General features: G+C 40.0%; 1 protein-coding gene across 3 annotated transcripts in view; it reads right to left on the reverse strand.

The window, feature by feature from the left end:
* stk32a (serine/threonine kinase 32A) overlaps positions 1-23549 on the reverse strand; it is a 92860-nt gene that overhangs the window by 14792 nt on the left and 54519 nt on the right. For 2 of the 3 annotated variants that reach the window (XM_079585100.1, XM_079585099.1), the window contains 4 exons: positions 20133-20170; positions 3609-3698; positions 2042-2145; positions 78-194 (listed from right to left, as the gene is read on the reverse strand). In XM_079585100.1, the coding sequence (XP_079441226.1) occupies positions 78-194; positions 2042-2145; positions 3609-3698; positions 20133-20170 (349 nt within the window). Of the gene's footprint in view, positions 1-77; positions 195-2041; positions 2146-3608; positions 3699-3850; positions 3906-20132; positions 20171-23549 lie in introns of those variants that run through there. The other variant, XR_013794478.1, reaches the window with a different exon arrangement.

The raw sequence follows: 23549 nt of genomic DNA on the forward strand, positions 1-23549 counted from the left end.
CAATGTTTCCTATGATCATGTATATTTCTTAATTGATCCTAAAAAATAAAGTATGAGTACGGTGTGATTAATGCTACCGTTTGCAGGAGAGATTTGATCCCTGAAGACCAGGCCGCAGGGTAACAGGGGTGCGCTTTGTGGAAAGTCTGCAGGATCTCATTGGCTGGTGTGTTAGTGCGCATGATGTACGGCCTCTAAAGACAGAACCCAGGGTGAAATCAACCATGATGCAACAGTCAATGAAACGTCTACATTTTCCTGCCAGCTGATTCTCAGCAGCACATGATGAGTCTTGTCGGTAACACTTTACAACACTGTTCCTTCATTAATGAATATCTACACAGGAACAAATGAGTAACGCACTATTAACATTCTAGTAACTAACAAGAAACTCAAATTAGTAAGTAATAGCGCTCAGTCGAATGTGGTAGTTCACTATTAGCTAATCAATAACTACTATTTTTTTTCATGTCTCCCAGAGAACTACTATTTACAGGTTAAAAATTAACATGAATAATGCATAATTTATAATAAAAGGTACCAGTAACCCACTAGTAATGAATCAAGTGTTACTACATCATTAAAGGAACTACTAATTATTTTGATCAGTATTTTAAAATGAAAAACATGATAACTACCTAATATTGACTGAAGTCATTGTACGCTTTTGAGATTTTTGTAAGATTTTGAATGGTAATTCCTTCTGATGGATTTGGTAACACTTGAGTCATTACAAGTGTGTTACCATGATCTTCACATTAGAAAACCGATCCAAATAATTAGTAGTTCCTGTCGCAAGATGTAGTAACACTTGAGTCATTACTATCCAAACCCTTAAAGGATTAGTTCACTTTAAAAAAAACTTTTGCTGATAATTTACTCACCCCGATGTCATCCAAGATGTCCATGTCTTTCTTTCTTCAGTCGAAAAGAAATGAAGGTTTTTGATGAAAACATTTCTCCATATAATGGACGTCAATGGGCCCCAAACGGTTCAAGGTCCAGATGACAGTGTCAGCGCCGCTTCAACGGGCTTTAAACGACACCAGACGATGAATACGGGTCTTATCTAGCGAAACCATCGTCATTTCAAACATAAATAAAAAAGTTGAAGTTTTATAAGCACAAATGCTCGCCTTGCTCTGTTCTGTGATGCCCGTTCGTGACGTCATGTAATACGCGATTACATTGAAAATGTCACGCAAAAATCACGAAAAATTTCTGTCCTGACGAAAATGTTCTTTTAGGCTTTTTAATATTTCAACACCCAGGATACGCACACGAGATGGGCATTTTAAACGATAAACTGACACAAAGACATTTGAATATGTGTGTATGGTCCTCCTGATTTACATCTGTAAACACTCGGTACGTCAAGCGTGACCTTTTCAACGTAATTGCGTATTACGTGACGTCACGAACGCGCATCACAGAACAGAGCAAGGCGAGCGTTTGTGCTTATAAAACTTAAAGTTTTTTATTTATTTTTTAAATGACCGATCGTTTCGCTAGATAAGACCCGTATTCATCGTCTGGTGTCGTTTAAAGCCCGTTGAAGCGGCGCTGACACTGTCATTTGGACATTGAACCGTTTGGGGCCCATTGACGTCCATTATATGGAGAAATGTTTTCATCAAAAACCTTCATTTCTTTTTGACTGAAGAAAGAAAGACATGGACATCTTGGATGACATCAGGGTGAGTAAATTATCAGCAAAAGTTTTTTAAAAAGTGAACTAATCCTTTAAGGTCCTAGCACAGTCCGCAATTTTCGCACGTAAAAAAATAAATACGAGCTATGAACCTGTATATAGTAGTTCTTAGTAGTCTTCAGTGAGGTATAAACAATAGTTACTGAATAGTGAACTACCACATTCAACTGAGCGCTATTACTTTCTAATTCGTTAATCAGAGTTTCTTGTTAGTTACTTGAATGTGCGTTACTTATTTGTTCCTGTATAGATTTATTAATGAAGGAACAGTGTTATAAAGTGTTACCGTCTTAATACTGATCTTAGATCAGATGGTTGAGAGTCCCTCACCTGTCCACGGAGAAGCTCGTATGCAGTAATCCCTAAAGACCACCAGTCCACTGAGAAAGAGTAACCTGGGTGCGTTCCCTCGAACGACTGGAACAGTTCTGGGGCTGCAAGACACACCAGCAGAGATGAGGACGCGGCAGTAGATGAAGCACTGCTGTCTGTACAGCACTTGACATTATATAGCTTTCATTGACATTACAGGGAAGTTATAGCTTTGAGAGCTTAAGTTTTATCTACCAAATCTTTATTACTGAAATTATGTTCTGATAGTAGCTACACAGTAGCCGCGTTTCCATTACAGATTTGCGCAAAACTTTTGCAATTTTTTCTAAATATCGATACAAAACTATTGCGAAATGACTGCGTTTCCATTAACCGATGTTATGCGACTAAAACGTCATTTATTCCTCTCGCGATAAGTCATTTAAAAAATCATGGCAACGGACGTTGGTACACTGTAAAACATTTTTTTTCATGATTTATCACAACTTTTTATCTTTTGTCAAATCAACTTCGATAACTAATGTGTGAAGATAACATACTATTGAGTTTTTCTGTTTATTAAACCATTCTTCTTCATTGTATTAACTCATATTTTTAATAACAACAAACTCAAAATTTTAAGGTAACAAGGAAACTTCCTTTTTTAAGTTAAACCAACTATTTTTTTACAGTGTAGACTTATATATCACAGCGAGACATTATTATTATTAACGGAAGGAGACGTAGGTGTGTTATTGAACTATTAATGGCAAGGAAAAACCCTTACACTGTGAGCGGCACATACTGTATGGTGTTTCTCACTCATTTGTCATTTCTGCTCCGATGTCTTGATTGTGGCATTTCTTTGAGGTTTAGAATCCAGTATTCCTGTAATTCTTATGTCTTTTATGAATTTAATAAATAACTCTGTCTCGTATTCTGTCCAAACACACAGCGTCAGCTACGTCAGGTGACTGTAAATGCGCAAAAACTGTTTCCATTGCAGTTTTGCGAAATATTTCTTTTTCGAATTGCCTGAAAAACCACCTCATGCGAGCGTAATTTTTTGACAACTTTTTTGCGATAAATGGGTTTTTTTTTGCGAAATTGACGTGTTTCCATTGAGCGTAATTTCAATTTGCGCAATTTGAAGGGTAATGGAAACGCGGCTACTAATACCACGGTAATTTGGTGATGATTAAAAAAAAGAAACAATCAAATTAGAACGGAGATTACTAAAGCCTGGTACTGTGGAGCTTTAAGTTCCTCTATTTGACCAAAATCCTTATTTTCTGTTAGTACATGATAGCATTAGCATCTATTTTAGTTTAGACATTCGACAGTACACTTAAACCATATTTTAACCATAGCTTTTAATTCTGTTATAAAAGGCTTTTAGTGTCATTCTAGGATTCACTGTGAACTCCATGAATTTTATCAACAGAAGAAAGAACACATCTGATCTACTTTAACATGTTGTCAATGAAGAGTAAAATAAGGAACCTTTGACTGAAGTTGTTTAACCACACAAATTAAGCACGACTGGAAGTGGTTCGGTGTTAGAGAGAAGTATGGAAGCTCTCACCCATGTATGGTTTTGTCCCTGCAATAGATGTGGCTTTTAAGTCTTCCTTCACGATAGCAGCAATGTTAAAATCTGTCAGGTGAGCGTGACCTGCAAAGAAGAGATAAACACTCAACAAAACCACATACTGTACACTACTATATATCAGTGGACTACAAGAAATTGAATTCGTTTAAATAAAATATAAGCAAATGAATCAATAATCAAAACTTCATTTGCTTTAAATAAAAGTGGTTGCTTACAGAGACTTTCCTGAGATTGATGGTCTCACGCTAATGGCATCCCAATTCACATTTGCTGGTGATGGGAAAGTACATACTGCTGAGTATGTTAACATCATAGAATCAATATCTCTTGATACCAGCAAGGTCTATAATATCTGGAGATAGCTATCTGTTAGCCTTCCCATTGATCCCAATGGCACTGGCTCAGTTGGAGCAGGACTGGAAGTGTGTGACACTCATGATTTCGTCTTGGCCCAGGGGCACTTTGTTTTCTTTACAGATTTTATTATTATTATTAAATTATGATTTTTTTTTAGGCGGTCACCTGAGCCATGTGACCAATGACTCTGGAGCCGCAGGGGAATGATGCACTGACACCGATTGGCTGATGGCCAAAAAACAACATGCACAGTCCCAACCCTATTCTAGCTATTTTTAACAATCCTGAGCTGTGATGTGATAAGCACAAATCATTTTCACGCTTTTAAGAACCCGCAAAGACGAAACAAGTAGTCACTGGCAAAGCTTGTCCTATAACAGTGGTTATAACTGGTTTGGCCATGGGACCCACATTTTCTGAACCCAATTTTTTTAGGAATTTGAACCAAGCTAATTTATTTCTCAAAAATGGTTGACAGCACAGCAGTTTAACTCTGCGGACGCGCTCTTTCCACACCAATGCGCTAAAACACGGGCACACACAGAACTCACATCATTCTTTTACAGTCGTGTTCTCATTTTAATTTTATGAAGCCTATATGACAAACTTGAGCTGCACATGTTGCACTTACCGTATTTTCCGGACTATAAGTCGCACTTTCTTTCATAGTTTGGCTGGTCCTGCGACTTATAGTCAGGTGCGACTTATATATCAAAATTAATTCATACCGACTGAGATGAATCAATAGAAAACATTACCGTCTACAGCCGCGAGAGGGCGCTCTAGTTAGCGGAGTTGTTCAGAAGCGACAGAACTCAATGTATTCAGTGTTGTGTGATGAGATCGGGAGCTTGGCGAACTTGCTGACTGGTAACTTGTTGGACTCGCTGGCTAATGTTAGTTTAGCCTATTCAGCCTCCCAGGTATATGTTCTTTATGCTATTGTGTCGCTGAATAACTGCTAATGTGTTACGCTAACACACCGCACACCTTCAGCTGTTGTTCTGTGTGCTATTGTGTCGCTGAATAACTGCTAATGTGTTACGCTAACACACCGGACACCTTCAGCTGTTGTTCTGTGTGCTATTGTGTCGCTGAATAACTGTTAATGTGTTACGCTAACACACCGGACACCTTTAGCTGTTGTTCTGTGTGCTATTGTGCAGCTGAAGAACTGTTAATGAGTTACGCTAACACACTGGACACCTTCAGCTGTTGTTCTGTGTGCTGTTGTGCAGCTGAAGAACTGTTAATGTGTTACACTAACACACCGGACACCTTCAGCTGTTGTTCTGTGTGCTATTGTGTAGCTGAATAACTGTTAATGTGTTACACTAACACACCGGACACCTTCAGCTGTTGTTCTGTGTGCTGTTGTGTCGCTGAATAACTGTTAATGTGTTACACTAACACACCGGACACCTTCAGCTGTTGTTCTGTGTGCTGTTGTGCAGCTGAATAACTGTTAATGTGTTACGCTAACACACCGCACACCTTTAGCTGTTGTTCTGTGTGCTATTGTGTCGCTGAATAACTGTTAATGTGTTACGCTAACACACCGGACACCTACAGCTGTTGTTCTGTGTGCTATTGTGGAGCTGAATAACTTGCCTTTCCAGATTAAATGTCTGTTCTTGGTCTTGGATTTTGTGAAATAAATTTCTAAATAAATGTGACTTATAGTCCAGTGCGACTTATATATGTTTTTTTTCCTCTTCATGACGCATTTTTTGACTGATGCGACTTATATTCCGGAAAATACGGTAACTTATCATATTGTAAAGGGATAGTTCACCCAAAAATTAAAAATATCCCATGATTTACTCACCCTTAAGCCATCCTAGGTGTATATGACATTCTATCAGACAAATACAATCGGAATTATGTAAAAAAATGTCCTGGCTCTTCCAAACTTTATAATGGTAGTGAAGTGCCGTTTATGTTTTGAAGTCCATCAAAGTGCATCCATCCATGATTAAAGTGCATCTATCCATCATAAAAGTGCTCTACACCGCTCACACAGGTTAATAAAGGCCTTCTGAAGTGAAGCGATGCATTTGTGTATAAAAATATCCATATTTATAACTCTATCAACTAAAATAACTAGCTTCCGGCAGACGGCCTACGCAAGTCGACTTACGCCAAAAGACTAACACTTGACACGATGTATGACGTGAGTAGCGTAAGCTTTGACGCCTCTCGCGGTTCAAACAAACCGAGCTGGGCAACAAACTCAAGCTCCTCCCACATTTCTTTAAAAATTGTCGTTTTAGACTTCTAATTCGTGACTGGTGTTTTATTTTGCTCTATCCTCTGCGCTTCCGCGTTCGTCATTACGTTGTGGGTCGGGTGAAGGGTTACTGCCGGAAGCTAGTTATTTTAGTCGATGAAGTTTTAAATATGGATATTTTTCTTACACAAATGCATCGCTTCGCTTCAGAAGGCCTTGTATTAACCCCCAGGAGGCGTGTGGAGCACTTTTATCATGGATGGATGCACTTTTATGGACTTGAAACAGAAATGCCCATTCACTGCCATTATAAAGCTTGGAAGGGCCAGGACATTTTTTAATATAACTCTGTTTGTATTCGTCTGAAAGAAGAAATTCATACATAGGATGGCTTGAGGGAGAGTAAATCATGGGGTAATTTTCATTTTTGGGTGAACTATCCCTTTAAGAGATTCAAAACCATCATGGCGAACAGACAGAGCGCATCTGAAGTTTCTCAGCTGAAGGAAATAATCCATTATTTATCGACTTTAGTATATCGGTTTACATAAAAAATGACCATTTGTCGGCCGATGTCGATATGGTGGCCGATATATTGTGCATTCCTTTATAGCCTTGCTTGCAGGGTTTCATATACAACATGCTTGCATGACAACAGTAATCCTCAATTCTACAATATATACAGCCCAGCTTTGTCTCAGTATTGAGGTTGAAACAGCGCCTTCCAGAATCTACTCCTTCCTTTCTGTCCTGATAAAACAGTTTGGTTTGATTTGTGGGACTGTTGCTCTACTCTTTCCTGGTAATGAGATGACTTTAAGTGTGGAGAGCAGCGAAGGAAATAACAGTGACCGGAGTGAGAGGGCCAAAGTCAGCCGCTCACCTTGATGAAGATCTGCCATCGCCACAGGCTGTGAGAAAACTAGAGCAGATGCCGTGTGTATCTTGAGTGTGTATGACGAAACACAGAAGGAAGGGGCACATGGGATTTTCTGTTTATCTAAGCATATGCATATGTGTTCCTATATCATAGAGAGAGTAGATGTTGTGGATGTGTGCAGTGTTGATATGAATTTAAAACAGCTTCATGCACTTTCCTAATGCAATGTATATCATTATGAAATGGTTCTCGAATTTGTGTGCCTGTCACTGCTTGTGTAACATCAGTAGTCCATTACACTGTTCAACTATTTACCTATACTAATCAACAATAAACCTTAAAGTACGGTGGCGCAGTAGTGCACTACACAACGGAATTTAAAAAACAAGCATAAGTTCACAACACAACGAAATCAAGCCACAACACAACGGAAACAAGCCAAAACACAACAAGGTCAAGCCACAACTCAACGAAATCAAGCCACAACACAAGGTCAAGCCACAACACAACGGAAACAAGCCACAACACAACCAAATCAAGCCACAACACAAGGTCAAGCCACAACACAACGAGGTCAAGCCACAACACAACGGAAACAAGCCACAACACAACCAAATCAAGCCACAACACAACGAGGTCAAGCCACAACACAACGAGGTCAAGCCACAACACAACCAAATCAAACCACAACACAACGAGGTCAAACCACAACACAACGTAAATAAGCCACAACACAAGAAATCAAGCCACAACACAACGAACTCAAGCCACAACACAAACAAGCCACAACACCACGAAATCAAGCCACAACACAACGGAATCAAGCCACAACACAACGGAAACAAGCCACAACACAACCAAATCAAGCCACAACACAACGGAAACAAGCCACAACACAACGAGGTCAAGCCACAACACAACGAGGTCAAGCCACAACACAACGGAAACAAGCCACAACACAACAAGGTCAAGCCACAACACAACGGAAACAAGCCACAACACAACCAAATCAAGCCACAACACAACGAGGTCAAGCCACAACACAACGGAAACAAGCCACAACACAACGGAAACAAGCCACAACACAACCAAATCAAGCCACAACACAACGAGGTCAAGCCACAACACAACGGAATCAAGCCACAACACAACGAAATCAAGCCACAACACAACGTAAATAAGCCACAACACAAGAAATCAAGCCACAACACAACGGAATCAAGCCACAACACAACGAGGTCAAGCCACAACACAACGGAATCAAGCCACAACACAACGAAATCAAGCCACAACACAACGTAAATAAGCCACAACACAAGAAATCAAGCCACAACACAACGGAATCAAGCCACAACACAACGGAAACAAGCCACAACACAACGGAAACAAGCCACAACACGACGGAAACAAGCCACAACACAACGGAATCAAGCCACAACACAACGGAAACAAGCCACAACACAACGGAAACAAGCCACAACACAAGGTCAAGCCACAACACAACGGAAACAAGCCACAACACAACGAAATCAAGCCACAACACAACGGAAACAAGCCACAACACAACAAGGTCAAGCCACAACGGAAACAAGCCACAACACAACCAAATCAAGCCACAACACAACGGAATCAAGCCACAACACAACGGAATCAAGCCACAACACAACGGAAACAAGCCACAACACAACGGAATCAAGCCACAACACAACGGAAACAAGCCACAACACAACGAGGTCAAGCCACAACACAACGGAATCAAGCCACAACACAACGGAAATCAAGCCACAACACAACCAAATCAAGCCACAACACAACGGAAACAAGCCACAACACAACAAGGTCAAGCCACAACACAACGGAAACAAGCCACAACACAACCAAATCAAGCCACAACACAACGAGGTCAAGCCACAATAAAATGAAATCAAGCCACAACAAAACGAAATCAAGCCATAACACAACGGAATCAAGCCACAACACAATGAAAACCAGTCTCTGGTGTGACCACTATTTGCCTTATGCAGTGCAACACATCTGCTTCGCATAGAGTTGATCAGATTGTTGATTGTGGCCTGTGGAATGTTGGTCCACTCCTCTTCAATGGCTGTGCGAAGCTGCTGGATATTGGCAGGACCTGGAGAACGCTGTCTATCCAGAGCATCCCAAACATGCTCAATGGGTGACATGTCCGGTGAGTATGCTGGCCATGCAGAAACTGGGATGTTTTCAGCTTCCAGGAATTGTGTACAGATCCTTGCAACATGGGGCAGTGCATTATCATGTGCAACATGACCAGGTGATGGTCGTGGAGGAATGGCACAACAATGGGCCTCAGGATCTCGTCACAGTATCTCTGTGCATTCAAAACGCCATCAATAAAATGCACCTGTGTTCATTGTCCATAACATACGCCTGGCAAAACCATAACCCCACCGCCACCATGGGCCACTCGATCCAGAATGTTGACACCACCAAAACGCTCACCCACACGACGCCATACACGCTGTCTGCCATCTGCCTTGTACAGTGAAAACCGGGATTCATCCGTGAAGAGAACACCTCTCCAAAGTGCCAGGCGCCATCGAACGTGAGCATTTGCCCACTCAAGTCGGTTACGACGACGAACTGCAGTCAGGTCGAGACCCCGGTGAGGACGACGAGCATGCAGATGAGCTTCCCTGAGATGGTTTCTGACAGTTTGTGCAGAGATTCTTTGGTTATGCAAACCAAAGTGACGTAAGTAAATCGGAAGTGAATCAATCAAAACTAACTATAGCTGGAAAATATCTTTATTCAAGAACCGCTATAAAGCCAAATCAATCTGTTACCTTAAAGTATCCGTTTATCACTGTAAAGCTGTTTTGAAACAATCTACATGGTTAAAAGCGCTATATAAATGAAGATGACTTGACTTGACAAACCGATTGTTGCAGCCGCTGTCCGTGTGGCTGGTCTCAGACGATCCTGGAGGTGAAGATGCTGGATGTGGAGGTCCTGGGCTGGGCTGGTGTGGTGTGGTAACACGTGGTCTGCGGTTGTGAGGCCGGTTGGATGTACTGCCAAATTCTCTGAAATGCCTTTGGAGACTAGCCTGGCTCCGCCCTCCTACGTCATTCCGCTCAATTTTCATTTTCCTTCAGTACTACGTCTGGGATTGTGGTATATTCTTTTGTTTTCTCCGGTAAATTTTTTACCGGTCCAATCGGCGAACAGAGGGAGTGGCTGAGAACGATGACGTTGAGGTTGTGCGCTAGTTTGAGTCACGACCAAACGTTAGCGATTGGTTATGGCAGATCCAGAGTGGCTCTGGGCAGATCCAATAGTTTTAAACTTCTACAGAGTACCCGTCTTCAAGGAAGTTAACGCTTGTCAATGGAGAGAGGCCAGACTCTCTGTACAAATGAAATGTACGAGAGTCTGGTAGAACCAGGCTAATTGGAGACGGCGTATGGTAGAGAAATGAACATTCAATTCTCGGGCAACAGCTCTGGTGGACATTCCTGCAGTCAGCATGCCAATCGCACGCTCCCTCAAAACTAGCGACATCTATGGCGTTGTGCTGTGTGATAAAACTGCACATTTTAGAGTGGCCTTTTATTGTGGCCAGCCTAAGGCACACCTGTGCAATAATCATGCTGTCTAATCAGCATCTTGATATGCCACACCTGAGGTGGATGGATTATCTCGGCAAAGAAGTGCTCACTTACACAGATTTAGACAGATTTGTGAACAATATTTGAGAGAAATAGGCATTTTGTGTACATATAAAAAGTCTTAGATCTTTGAAAGAGATCTATCTATCTATCTTTCTATCTATCTATCTATCTATCTATCTATCTATCTATCTATCTATCTATCTATCTATCTATCTATCTATCTATATATCAATAAAAATGTAAGTGTAGTCTAATTATGAGTATTTTAAAACGTAATATAATTGTCACGCGCTGACTTGACTTGATTATCCAACAAACAATGAGGCTTAAAGCAGATGAACATATGAAAACTAACAAGATGCAGTAAAAACAAGGAAACAGGAACTAAACCACAGGAAGAGAACACAGACGCAGCAAGACAACAGAATAACAAAATAAGAGTTCATGAAACAGTGACACAGGGAATCGTGATAATAATAATTTTTGGACTCTTTTGATTATGCAATCCAGATTACATATAATCAGTTAATAATACTCATCATATGGACATGGTATCCCAGCCCTATAATCTATGATTAAAAAATGTGTTGTGTGTGAACGAAGCATAATGGCATTTTTCCTGCTCTTCTTTCCCTCCCTCCTTCATAACTGTCTTTCTCTCTCATGTCAGAATGCAGTGTTTTTCAACTCTCTGTGTGTGTGTAAGTGGTCTTGACTACTGCAGTATGAGCAATGGAGGCAACGTATGTTTTATTCCTCAGGATATAAACACCCATGTGTCCACTGAGCTGTGGAGAGCACCTCCTCTAGACGTGAGGTCTGCAGGAGTCAGCGGTTTACACTCCCTCCAGGGGTTCAAAAGAGCACTGGTCTGTGGTTATAAGCCGAGCAGATGGCCTTAAAAAGCATTTTGACTTCCAAATATCTGTCTGATTTTCAGTCAAAGGCATATGGATGTTTTGCCATAGGCTTCATCAGCAGTAGGCAGTCTTCATTTACTCACCTTGATAATGTTTCAAAACTTTCTTTCTTCTGTGAAACGTAAAAGAGTATATTTTGTGAAATGTCTAAAATATGCTTTTTTTTTGTAATGTCTACACAGCGTCTTAAGTTTGCTTACCACGCTCGTGCATTTATTTCTGATTCGATCATAAACTAGCGCATCGCGTACCGTTCCACTGAGCTGGCGAACGATCTCAGCTTCAGCGTCATCACTTCGACACACCCTTACGCTACTGATTATGGCTTTTGTTCACAAAGGCCGCATTCTGTGACTAATCCAGGACAATGTTACTAGGTCCCCATTCCGGAATCAGTCCCGGGACGTTTTTGTGTTTACACAGAAGGCCCTCTGGCAATTTTATGGCAATTTTCCGGGATCAACGCACTGTGTGAAAGGGGCTAATGAGACTGTGGTGCTGTGTGAAATCCACCAGATGGCAGTGCGTTTTGGGAACCGGACCCAGATTTTGTTTTTCCCTTTTTCATCTCTCTTGCCTTTGTCTCTCCTCATCTTCTGTCTCCTTTTCTCTTGCCTCATCAGTCCTTACCCCCAGGTGCTGTGGCCACCATGATGCCACACCGGTGGAGGGTGGGGGGAAGGGGGGAGTGCAGTATCATTTTGGCAAGCAGGACGAGGCAGAGAGCCAGGTGTCGTGATTACAAATGAGCGTCACCTGCGCCGTACCGGCCTCGTGTCTCACGGAGGAGCTACGAAAGCATAAAAGGAGCAGCGACGACAGTGAAGGACGAGAGAGGACCAGGCCTGGACATTATGTTATGTTTATGTGTCTGCATAACGGACGACTGCTGCCTTTACTTTTGTTTTGTGTGTATGTATTAAAGTCTGTTAATGTTCACCTGTTCCTGCCTCCTTCTTCCCACAACATCTAACCTTGTTACACTGGTGCCGAAACCCGGGAGAAAGAAGGAACACGCTTTCATAGAGCCCTCGCCACTGTGGGGGATCTGGATGCCATCGAGCAGGGCTGTGCCATGGCTGTGTCTGTCGCCATGGCCACTTGAGGTGGTGGATATATATATATATGTATATGTGCTGGAGTGAGTTGCCGGGGGGACGCCTGGGTTTTGGGTCCATAATGGGGAAGTTTTTGAGATTTCAGTATTTCCCCATTCAAATAGATAGGTGTTGGTCCAAAACAGTTACCCAGAGGCATTGCAAAAAGTCGATCGGATCACAAGTGGATGACGCTAAATACAGGAGTAAACGGGTCTAAAACGTTTTGAGCTCGTCCACTTTCCACCACTCCCAGAAGAAGTTGAAAACACATTCGACCGAATTGCTTTTGTAGTGTAAACGCTCATGGACGAACTCGCTGCCGGTCGCCTAGGTTCTGGAGGGGCGGCTGCGGTCCGTGAGGGAGCGGAGGAGTCACCGTTGTTCACCGTGGGCCGGAGACTGGTGCCGTCCGCCATGATGGGGAGGAGCAGGGAACGGGGGACTCCTGCCGGCTGCTCGAACGAGGAGTGCCGAGAGAACGGATCGGAGGAGGATATGAGCGTCACCTGCACGCCACACTAGTCTTGAGTCCCACCGACGACCTCCAGAAGTATAATAGGAGGAGTGACGACAGTGAAGGGCGAGAGAGGACCAGGCCTGCCGCTTTTCTTTTGCTCTCTTGTTTATTTTATTATTAAAGTTATGTTTAATGTTCGGCCGGTTCCAGCGTCTTCCCAAGGAAAACCTTTTTTGTTAATCCATTCTGTCATCTGATGGAGTTTTGTTGCCACTGTTGCTTTTGGCTTGCTTAGTTGGGGACATATAACATTTAATATTATTGATCTGCCTGCATTGACACCATTATATGAGAACTGAACTGAGCTGGACGATCACTGTTTTCTCCAGAGCGGCTATATATAAATGAACTAAATTAGTACATGTACTAATGGCCATATCACCCTGTAGCCCAAGACTGGTTGCCCACTGAAGCTAAGCGGGGCTGAGCCTGGTCAGTACCTGGATGGGAGACTCCTGAGAAAACCAGGTTGCTGCTGGAAGAGGTGTAAGCGAGGCCAGCAGGGGGCGCTCACCCTGTGGTCTGTGTGGGTCCTAACTCCCCAGTATAGTGAAGGGGACACTATACTGTCAATGAGCACCGTCCTTCGGATGAGATGTTAAACCGAGGTCCTGACTCTATGTGGTCACAAAAAATCCCAGGATATCCTTCGAAAGAGTAAGGGTGTAACCAAATTTGCCCAGTGGCCTCTGTCTATCATGGCCTCCTAATCATCCTCATATACTGATTGGCTTCATCTCTGTCTCCTCTCCACCAGTAAGCTGGTGTGTGGTGGGCGTTCTGGTGCAATATGGCTGCCGTCGCATCATCCAGGTGTTTGCTGCACATTGGTGGTGGTTGAGGAGATTCCCCCCTTCCATGTAAAGCGCTTTGAGTGCCGAAAAAAGCGCTATATAAATGTGATTTTTTAAATGATTAAATTAATACTAATTTAAATATTCAAATAAATCACAACCCCACATAAACAACCAATCATTGGCAACCCTAAATACACCAAAAGAAACCAAATACTTCAAAAATTGAGTTCACTCAGAGCCAGTGTGAAATGGAGAGGCAATACATAAGGGTCATAAAAGTAAGTGTCAAAGCTACAATAACTGTTTAGTGTTCACAGGCCTTCAGTGCTGTGTGATGAAAGCAACTGTTCGCTCTTTCCATGATATACTGTCTTCATAATCTATCTGAAATGACTGCTCTGAGACCAGTGACATTAATCTGTACAGACAGAAGCAATCCTAGATCACAAAACCTCCTCTGAGATGTTCTTCAGCACAGGAGCAGATGTTTACCTCAGGGCTTATATTGAAGGACAGAAATGGAAGGTGATGCTTGTCTAGATCAATGATTCTCAAATCTGTCCTGGAGACACCACACAACTGCATGACTCGGATGTTTCTAACACAAAATGGATAAGGATAAGGGAGACATGTCGTTCAGAACGAAATCCTCATCCAAAGCGCCGTTGAGAGTGCATCAACATAAGAATTTGGGACACACCAATTCTAATATCAGAAACGATTTAAGGGCAGATAATATGAAGATTGGGACGCACGGTCAGATACCACAGGAAAAAAAATCTAAATATTAAAATGTGAACAATAGAAAAAGCCTAAAATTAGAGTCGTGCTCAAAAGTTTACATAAACCTAGCAGAATCTTCAAAATGTTCATTATTTTAACAAAATAAGACGGATCATATAAAATACATGTTATTTTTTATTTAGTACAGTCCTGAATAAGATATTTTACATAAAATATGTTAACATATAGTCCACTAATTAAATAAATACCTGAATTTATAAAAATTACCTTGTTCAAAAGTGTACATACCCTTGATTACTTAATACTGTAACTGTTGTTACCTGGATGTTTTAAAAAATAAATTTGTGTGATCCCTTGTTTGTCCTGAGCAGTTAATAAGTCCAATATATATTTTCACACTGAGGACAATTGAGGGACTCAAACACAATTAGCCTATTAAAAAAGGATCAAACATTCACTGATGCAACAGAAGGAAACATGATGCATTAAGGGGGGTGAAAACTTTTTTGAATTTGAAGATCCAAGGTAAATTGTAATTAATTTGACTTCCGGGGAACATGTAAGTATCGTTTGTTGCTTCAGAAAGGCAGTACTAAATGAAAAAATCTGATATTTAAACAAAATAAGAAAAATTTGGACATCCTGTTTAAAAGTTTTCACTGCAGTTTTAAGGAGAACATACTCAGCAATGCTGTCGACTTATGAATTTACTCACGGTTTGTCTTAAAGCAGATTAAAACCCCCACATAGACATATAAACAACATTAAAAGCCGGAGCTTCACCACAGGGAGACATTTTGCAGGGAGACATTTTGCTGATTCTGCAAGGTGTATGTAAACTTTTGAGCACGACTGTACATTTAGGTGCATAAAAAATGTAATTTTTTGGCAATTTTGAAATACTCAATGCAAAGCTTGTAATGCGATTGAGCCGAGTGGTTTGGTGCATGGCTTAGACGAACTCTTTACTGAAGATTAATATTTCCAGAACCTAGGATACTGAAAAAGTGTGTGGTCATTGTTGCTTCCCACACAAACGAGTATAAGAGAGAATAACAGATGCTGAGAGAGAAAAAATCACAAGGCTTCTCTCTAGTTTTCAACCCCCTGCTGTGTGTTTGTTTAGGGATGGAGTCATAGCCATCTTCATATTTATATTTTGATGAAAAATGATGCAGTTTGCTTTTTCTCCCTGCCAACACTGGTCAGCCAAACCTATGTGAAGCAAGAATGTCTCTCTGCCATAAATAACATTCAATACCTCATCAAAGTGAATACCCAGCAAGCAATAGCCGTCATTTCACTGTCTAGGTTAACTATAGACCTGATATAGTCCAGCTACGAGTAACCCACTTCTAGCCAAAATAACCTTGAATTTGGTTACATGTCGTTTTTGCCAAAATAACTTGCGCGATGTATGATATTCCATCTAGAAAGAAAAGTCAACAGTGATTACAAGGTTTGGTTTCATTTCAGCCTAGATGTCAGGGCTGTGTTTGGACGGCTATTAGACGTCTTTTAAACGCAACATTGCTTGTTGGGTACGTGCAGATCTTCATTGCCATGGTTATCACTGTGAATCACTGCATTTGATCAACTTTTATTCAAATTGCGTATGGGTTATAAACAGAAAGCAAGCAAAGAACGCTTTCTTCATAATCACTGAAGCTGTCAATCACACCAATGGGAACTCACTTTATAATAAATGTATTTGTCAACACTGCACAACGAATCTCTTAAATCTCTGATGTACTATATGCTTAAAGCTGTGAAACATGGAAATAGAAACATTAGGAGCGCTTGAAAGCAGCAACCAATCAGCAGTCAATCTCTTGACACACGAGTGAAATTGGTCATTTTTAGCTAAGCTGTTAATATTATTGCAATATACACGTATTTCCTAATTTTATTTCGTCAGCAAAGATATCACGATAATATTGCTAATATTCACTTAGAACTGCACATGCGCATTGGCGGGACCGACCTGAAATATGCTTCTCGTTCGTTTTTTTAGAGACAGTTCATGACAGATTGTATTGCTGAATTGATTTAAATTATGTAAATGTGCATGACCAGCAGTTTTTGAGATTTCAGTATTTCCCCATTCAAATAGACAGGTGTGGATCCAAAACAGCTACCCAGAGGCATTGCAAATATGTCCACCGAGTGGAACGACTTCAGTACGACGAAACAAATTGTAGTAATTCTGATTCTTATTGATTCCCAATTTCGATTCCAATAAGATAAATAATTTAGATATCCAACATATTTATTCTGTATCTTATGAAAAACATTCTGTCGCAGCTGAATACCATGAACAAAAATCAGCAGACTTTCCTTCAATGGGATTTTGTCAAAGTCAAAAGAACCCCCACCCCCTGGTGTTCACACCTGGTGTTAAGATGTGTTTTGGTCGATCGGATCACAAGTGGACAACACTACATACAGGAGTAAACGGGTCTAAAATGCTTTGAGCTCGTCCACTTTCACCACTTCCAGAGGGAGTTGAAAACACATTCGACCGGATTGCTTTCGTAGTGTAAACGCTCATGTGTTCAAACAGCCACTAAAAGCCCGTCTTCTCTCCGTCTACTGAATAATGAGTGAACATTATGAGAAGACATCTAGCCAGACGGGGTTTAAACTTTATCGGCTGAAGACACAAGTTTGGTTTGAAGAGAAAACGCACCAAACACAATGTTCTCTCAGCATTCCTGATGTCTAACACACACTCACAGCGTTCGGCTGATCTTGCGGCTTCAGAGCAGAAACTAAAGCTGATGCTCTCTGTGTGTTGCTTTAGTGTTCATATGTAAATTGCGTGAGCTTATTTTGTCCATTAGATTAAAAGATGTGAAAAAGCCCATATATTTACCCACCCACTGTAAAAAATGCTGGGTTGTTTTAACCCAAATTTGGGTCAAATATGGACAAACCCAACCATTGGGTTAAAAATGTAATTAAAAAATATAACCCAACAGCTGAGTTTGTCCATATTTTACCCAGATTTGGGTTAAACAACCCTGTATTTATTAGAGTGCATAGACCCTCACCTAGAAGAAATCAGGGGGTTGTTCCATAAACCAAGATTAGAGTATAAGCCAGACTTATTTTGGTTAGTCAGACTTATTATCGGTTGATTCTGTTTCATAAAGCAAACTTAAAATAGTTCAAACTCAGTTACCCTGGCAACTTATGCTGGGAAACTAGCCTGGTCCAGGGCAGGCTAACTGTCAGGCTAAGCCTCAGTTGTTACACAGATCCTCTAACACTGACCAATAGGAACACAGTTACTGACAATCTCTCATACCATTATTTGACATTATTAACCACTATAAGTCCAAAAATAAATATACAGTAAAGAAAATCAACTTAAATAAGGCTACAATGATAAATTAGACAATATAGACCTAAAAACATATATATGTGGGGGTTTATATACATATATCCTACAGGTTTTCTTTTCTTACTGGCTGAATGTTTTGTGATTTAATTTAAATTAAACAAGATAGTTTTAAAAATTTATGAAACACAACATTTAAAAGAAATAATTACAAAAGCACAGTATACATTTAAACTGGTAAGATGAATCTGAGCTTAGTAATTGCTATATTAACCTACACTTGATTTACCCCATTACAATAATCCTTTTACAGTTATTATCCAAAAAATACACAAAATTGTAGGTTTCAAATTCTAAATAAGGCACATCTAATGTCCAACAACCAATATTTTAGCATATATATATTTTATGTACTTTATTATGTCTTTCAATTCAAATACATTTGACACAATTATACAAATGGACAGTTCATTTAAAGACATAATATTTTCCCCCAATAAATCTTATTTTTCCTTCTACTTTTCTTTTGTGATAACACCCACCAACACATAAAAACAATTAGAACAACAACCATTAAGTACATAGTTAGACACTTTTACATATGAAAAAAAATGGAAAAAATCAAACATTCACATATTTATATCAAACTCTTATAATGACACATAATTCATAATAAGTTATTAAAGTAATATTATTTAAATATCAAATATTAAATAAGTAAATAAATAAAATAACAAATAACTAGAATTAAGGGAGGGAAGGTTATTTAGTTATAGGTTAATATGTATTCCTTTATTTTATGGAATATTCTTTGATTTTTTTTTGAGTTGCACATATCTTTTCAAAATGTATACTTTTGCTCTTAATTTCATGTTATCCTCTCCATAATGCACTGTATAAACTAAATCTAACCAAACATTCTTGCTTTCTCCCAAAAAAAGATTGCTTTAAAAGCTGTAATTCCTAGCATTCTAATTAAATAAGTATAAGTCATCTTTTTTAAGTAGCTTAGGTCCTAAACCCAAAACTATATTTTGTATCTTTATTATATTATATTTGGTTTCTTAAAAAAAAATTCTTCCCTGAATTAGGCCTACTTCTGTTCAATTGTTTTATTATAAGTATAAAATCTATGAGTTTAATTAGATATAAGTTCACTGCAACTGATCCAACATCCTAAAGATAAATTATTATAATTAGAAAATATTTCTGGTGTTATAAAATATCGCATAGCCTATTAATTTTCCAAGCAAAATGTATATTAGTCAGAATTATTGCGCTCCTATTTGGCGCGCATGTTCAATGTGAAGTTTACAGCAAAATGGAACTATTTGCACGACTTTCTAAGATTTTCAGATGGAGAATATTCCTGTGAAATGTAAGTTTTGCAAACACCAGGTCTCAAACGCATAAAACAGCACAAAATATATGCAGTTTGATGGTGGATCGATTTGATCTATGATCGACCTCCAGGGCTGCTTAAGAAACGCGTGCACACGCAGTTATCTAGACTAGATAAACCTGGATCAAATTAGTGGGATTGCGTGAACTTGAATTACCTTTTATGAAACCACTTTAGCCCCAACTTATTTGTTAGGTTTATTCAAGTCGGGTTTTGGACTTTAATCCCCGCTTTTCTAAGCGGCTTTTATGTAACAGCCCCCAGGTTGAAAGTGGACAAAAGAGACGGATTAAAACACCAGGTGTAAACAGGAACGTGTCTCCCTTAAACAGGGCCTATATGGCTGCGCTCTTTCCTTTAATGTACTCTAATTCTATGGGGTTTTGTTTTATCACTCGTTTTAACGCCTCTTCTCAGGACGCTGTATGATAACATTACATGTCTGACATGAGAGGTACCTCTGAAGGGCAAAGTTTTGAATAGTAATAGTAATGCTTGTCTTAACAAGAAGCACTAGTGTGATGGTAATGTATAGTATCTGTGGGGCTTACCGTGCTCGTCCAGTAAAATGTTGTCTGGCTTAATGTCTCTGTGAACAAATAAATAAAATTCAGTTAGAACAAATGTTCTGTTGACTTGTCACGCTAACAATTCATCTGGATACAGCAGAAAACAAGTAAAGCATTACATTAACGTCAGTTGTAAAATGAAGAGGCACTCATGCCTCATTTGTGTGGTCTGTTGGTGAGTTGTAGTGCATTCAAGTCCAGTAATTCATTTAGGATGCTCCCTATGTAGGCAGTAGGCAGCGAGAAAGCTCTTTAGGTTTTGAACAGAGCTGGACAAGAAAGCACATTTCAAAGCAACAAACCCAAAACACACTTCTACCCATTTATTGTTCCGCAAAATGGGAATCTACGGACTAATTAACGTCAACTGTGTGTATCAAAGTGAGGAGACGCTATGGACAGTTCACAAGTTTTCTCATTCTAAAGTTTAAAGGGGTGGTTCAGGATTTTGGACATCGGACCTCATTTTCAAGTTAGTCTGGTTGTTATTCATCAGTGGAGACAGTTTTCAAAAAATGTCATCCAGTCCTTCCAGTTGCATAGTTCGCCGGTGCTAGGCTAGCGCGAGTCAACGGTATATGCTAGCCTGTCATTAAATCCACAGTACACCAAACGCAAATCAATTATAACGCCAGACTGTCGATGTAAATGTCTATTGAGAGAATAATGTTAGAAATCAAAGTACCGGTACTCTTACATCTCAATGATCGCATTACATTTAGAGGAACTAGTTTCTCAGTAGCGGCGGGATTTTACTTTGCTCCGGTTATTAGTAACGTTACTGCGCCGAAAAGTAAACACAGAACAGAAGCGCACTACAGTCAGGACGTCTAGCGAGCTCGTAGTAGCCTTGAACAACGATATTGAAAAACATTCGATTGTAAACTAAGGAATTCTCTACGGCATCTCCGGCGGCGGCTGTCTCTACAGACACTCTTCCTCTTTCTGCGCTTTTAGCATCCATCTCGATTAGCTCTTCGTCTGTGTAATCCGGCTCATACGTGTACGGTTCGTTGAATAAAACACATTCCTCGTCTTCATCGTCTCCAAATTCTGAAACATTGCCATGGCTTTCAAACATAGCCATCGTCCTATGTCCTATGTTGATTTCTTCGTGAAATATACTCTACTTCTGTAGTGATGAGTGTCAGCGGCAGATAAATACACTTGCGTGATTGGCTCTCTCGGTTGCCTAGGTAACTTAATATCACTTCACCGCTGCTGTAGACTGTGCTAATAAATACAGGAAACAAAGTATAACTATTGCAATGCGATGAAAGGGTACACTCTAAAAAATGCTGGGTTGTTTCAACCCAATTTTGGGTTAAATATGGACAAACCGAGCCATTGGGTTAAATTTTTAACTTACATTTTTTACCCAACGTTTGGGTTTGTCCATATATGACCCAAAATTGGGTTGAAACAACCTAGCATTTTTTTAGAGTGTAGTTTGATTTCTAACATTATTCTCTCAATAGACATCGACAGTCTGGCGTTATAATTGATTTGCGTTTGGTGTACTGTGGAGTGGGTGAAACTGTTTTTAATGGCAGGCTAGCATATACCGTTGACTCGCGCTAGCCTAGCACCGGCGAACTATGCAACTGGAAGGACTGGATGAACATTTGTGAAAACTGTCTCCACTGATGAATAACAACCAGACTAACTTGAAAATGAGGTCCGATGTCCAAAATCCTGAACCACCCCTTTAATGCTGAGGAGGACTCGAGCCTACAATGAGATACGGGTGAGCCTACAGGTGAGAAAGGTCAAATGTGTTGAGTTTAATTGGCTGACATTTGCACGGTGCACACATTACGCATTTATTACATCGTTTCTGCACCAAGTCTAGTTTTGCTGTGCTGCACATGCTGGATTAAAGAGATTGTACGCATAAAAAAAAACATGGATCATTGACATGTGATGTAGTAATTTCTCCACAGATGCATATAATTGAACTTTCAGGGTTTGCCCAGGGTAAAGCTAGGAAAACTAAAACCTTAACTCACATTTAGATAAGCAAGGCAGCATAATGGATGGTACTCGTCTCTTCGTGAGAAACATAAAGTTCTTTACGACCCGCAGGATATGTTAGATATAAATGCAAAAGAAAAGGCACGATAGGCTGTTTTTGTCAACTGCAAGTTTCACCATTACTGATTTTAACATAAGAAACGTATGTTTAAATGTTTTGTCACTTGCTTGAGCAACTTAATATATAAATCTATACAGAAGTAATGAATTGAAAAATAATGTTGTTAAACTTTAGTGCGTTTAACATGAATACGCCGATAAAAGATTGTATAACAGTGCTGTTTACAAAGAGAATCACAATGCTGAAGTCCCCCTGAGGTGAAAATCCAGCTTTTAATGTTGTTTATGTGTCTATGTGGTGTTTTTAATCTGCTTTAAGACAAACCGTGTGTAAATCTATAAGTGGACAGCATTGCTGAGTATTTTCTGCTAAAACTGCAGTGAACCAAAGACAGTCTCAAAAACACGGTTTGAAATCGCTGGTGTTTCTGACGTCCCACACTACCTTGTAACCAATCAGATCAACGTGTGATCGTCAACCAGTGGATCTCTGAGTGAGTGAGTGGAGGCGGGGCTCATTTGCATATTCATAGAATACGCTGGTGTTTCTGACGTCACAAACGACCTTGTAACCAATCAGATCAACGTGTGATCGTCAACCAGTGGATCTCTGAGTGAGTGAGTGGAGGCGGGGCTCATTTGCATATTCATAGAATACGCTGGTGTTTCTGACGTCACAAACGACCTTGTAACCAATCAGATCAACGTGTGATCGTCAACCAGTGGATCTCTGACTGAGTGAGTGAGTGGAGGCGGGGCTCATTTGCATATTCATAGAACCGCGTGGGCATGAAGGCATGAACAAAAATTTTTCAGGGAAAAAACGCTTAAATATTTAATTTTGGTGATCAAAGATGAGTTTTAATGCATAAAATGATTGACTACAGGGGGACTATAACACTAAACTGACAATACAGTAAGTCACTGGGAGACCATGGACACTTGTCATTCACTGCATTAATAGAAAGCCAGTTAATTTAAAGATTTTTAATACTAAGTATTTTTCCAAAATTAAGTTTTAGTAGTATTTTTATGTCGTGACCGTGGGGGTGTGGGTGACGTAGCCATGCACACTTACTACACCGTCTCATTGTAAAGTTTAATGCTGAGCCTACAAGCCTTCGAGAGACTGTCCGTTTGAGAAGCACCAGAATATGAAAACTAAGGCTAAATATTAGACAACTGATTTAAAGATGTTGATAATGTATAGAGAAACAATATATTTTTTCACCACAATTCCACTGTTACAGTAAATGTGATTATTTAAATATAAGATATATAAATATATCAAATAATACCGGCTGC

The sequence above is a fragment of the Phoxinus phoxinus genome (genome assembly GCF_949152265.1).
Source record: "Phoxinus phoxinus genome assembly, chromosome: 17".
In the NCBI taxonomy this organism is placed as follows: domain Eukaryota; kingdom Metazoa; phylum Chordata; class Actinopteri; order Cypriniformes; family Leuciscidae; genus Phoxinus; species Phoxinus phoxinus.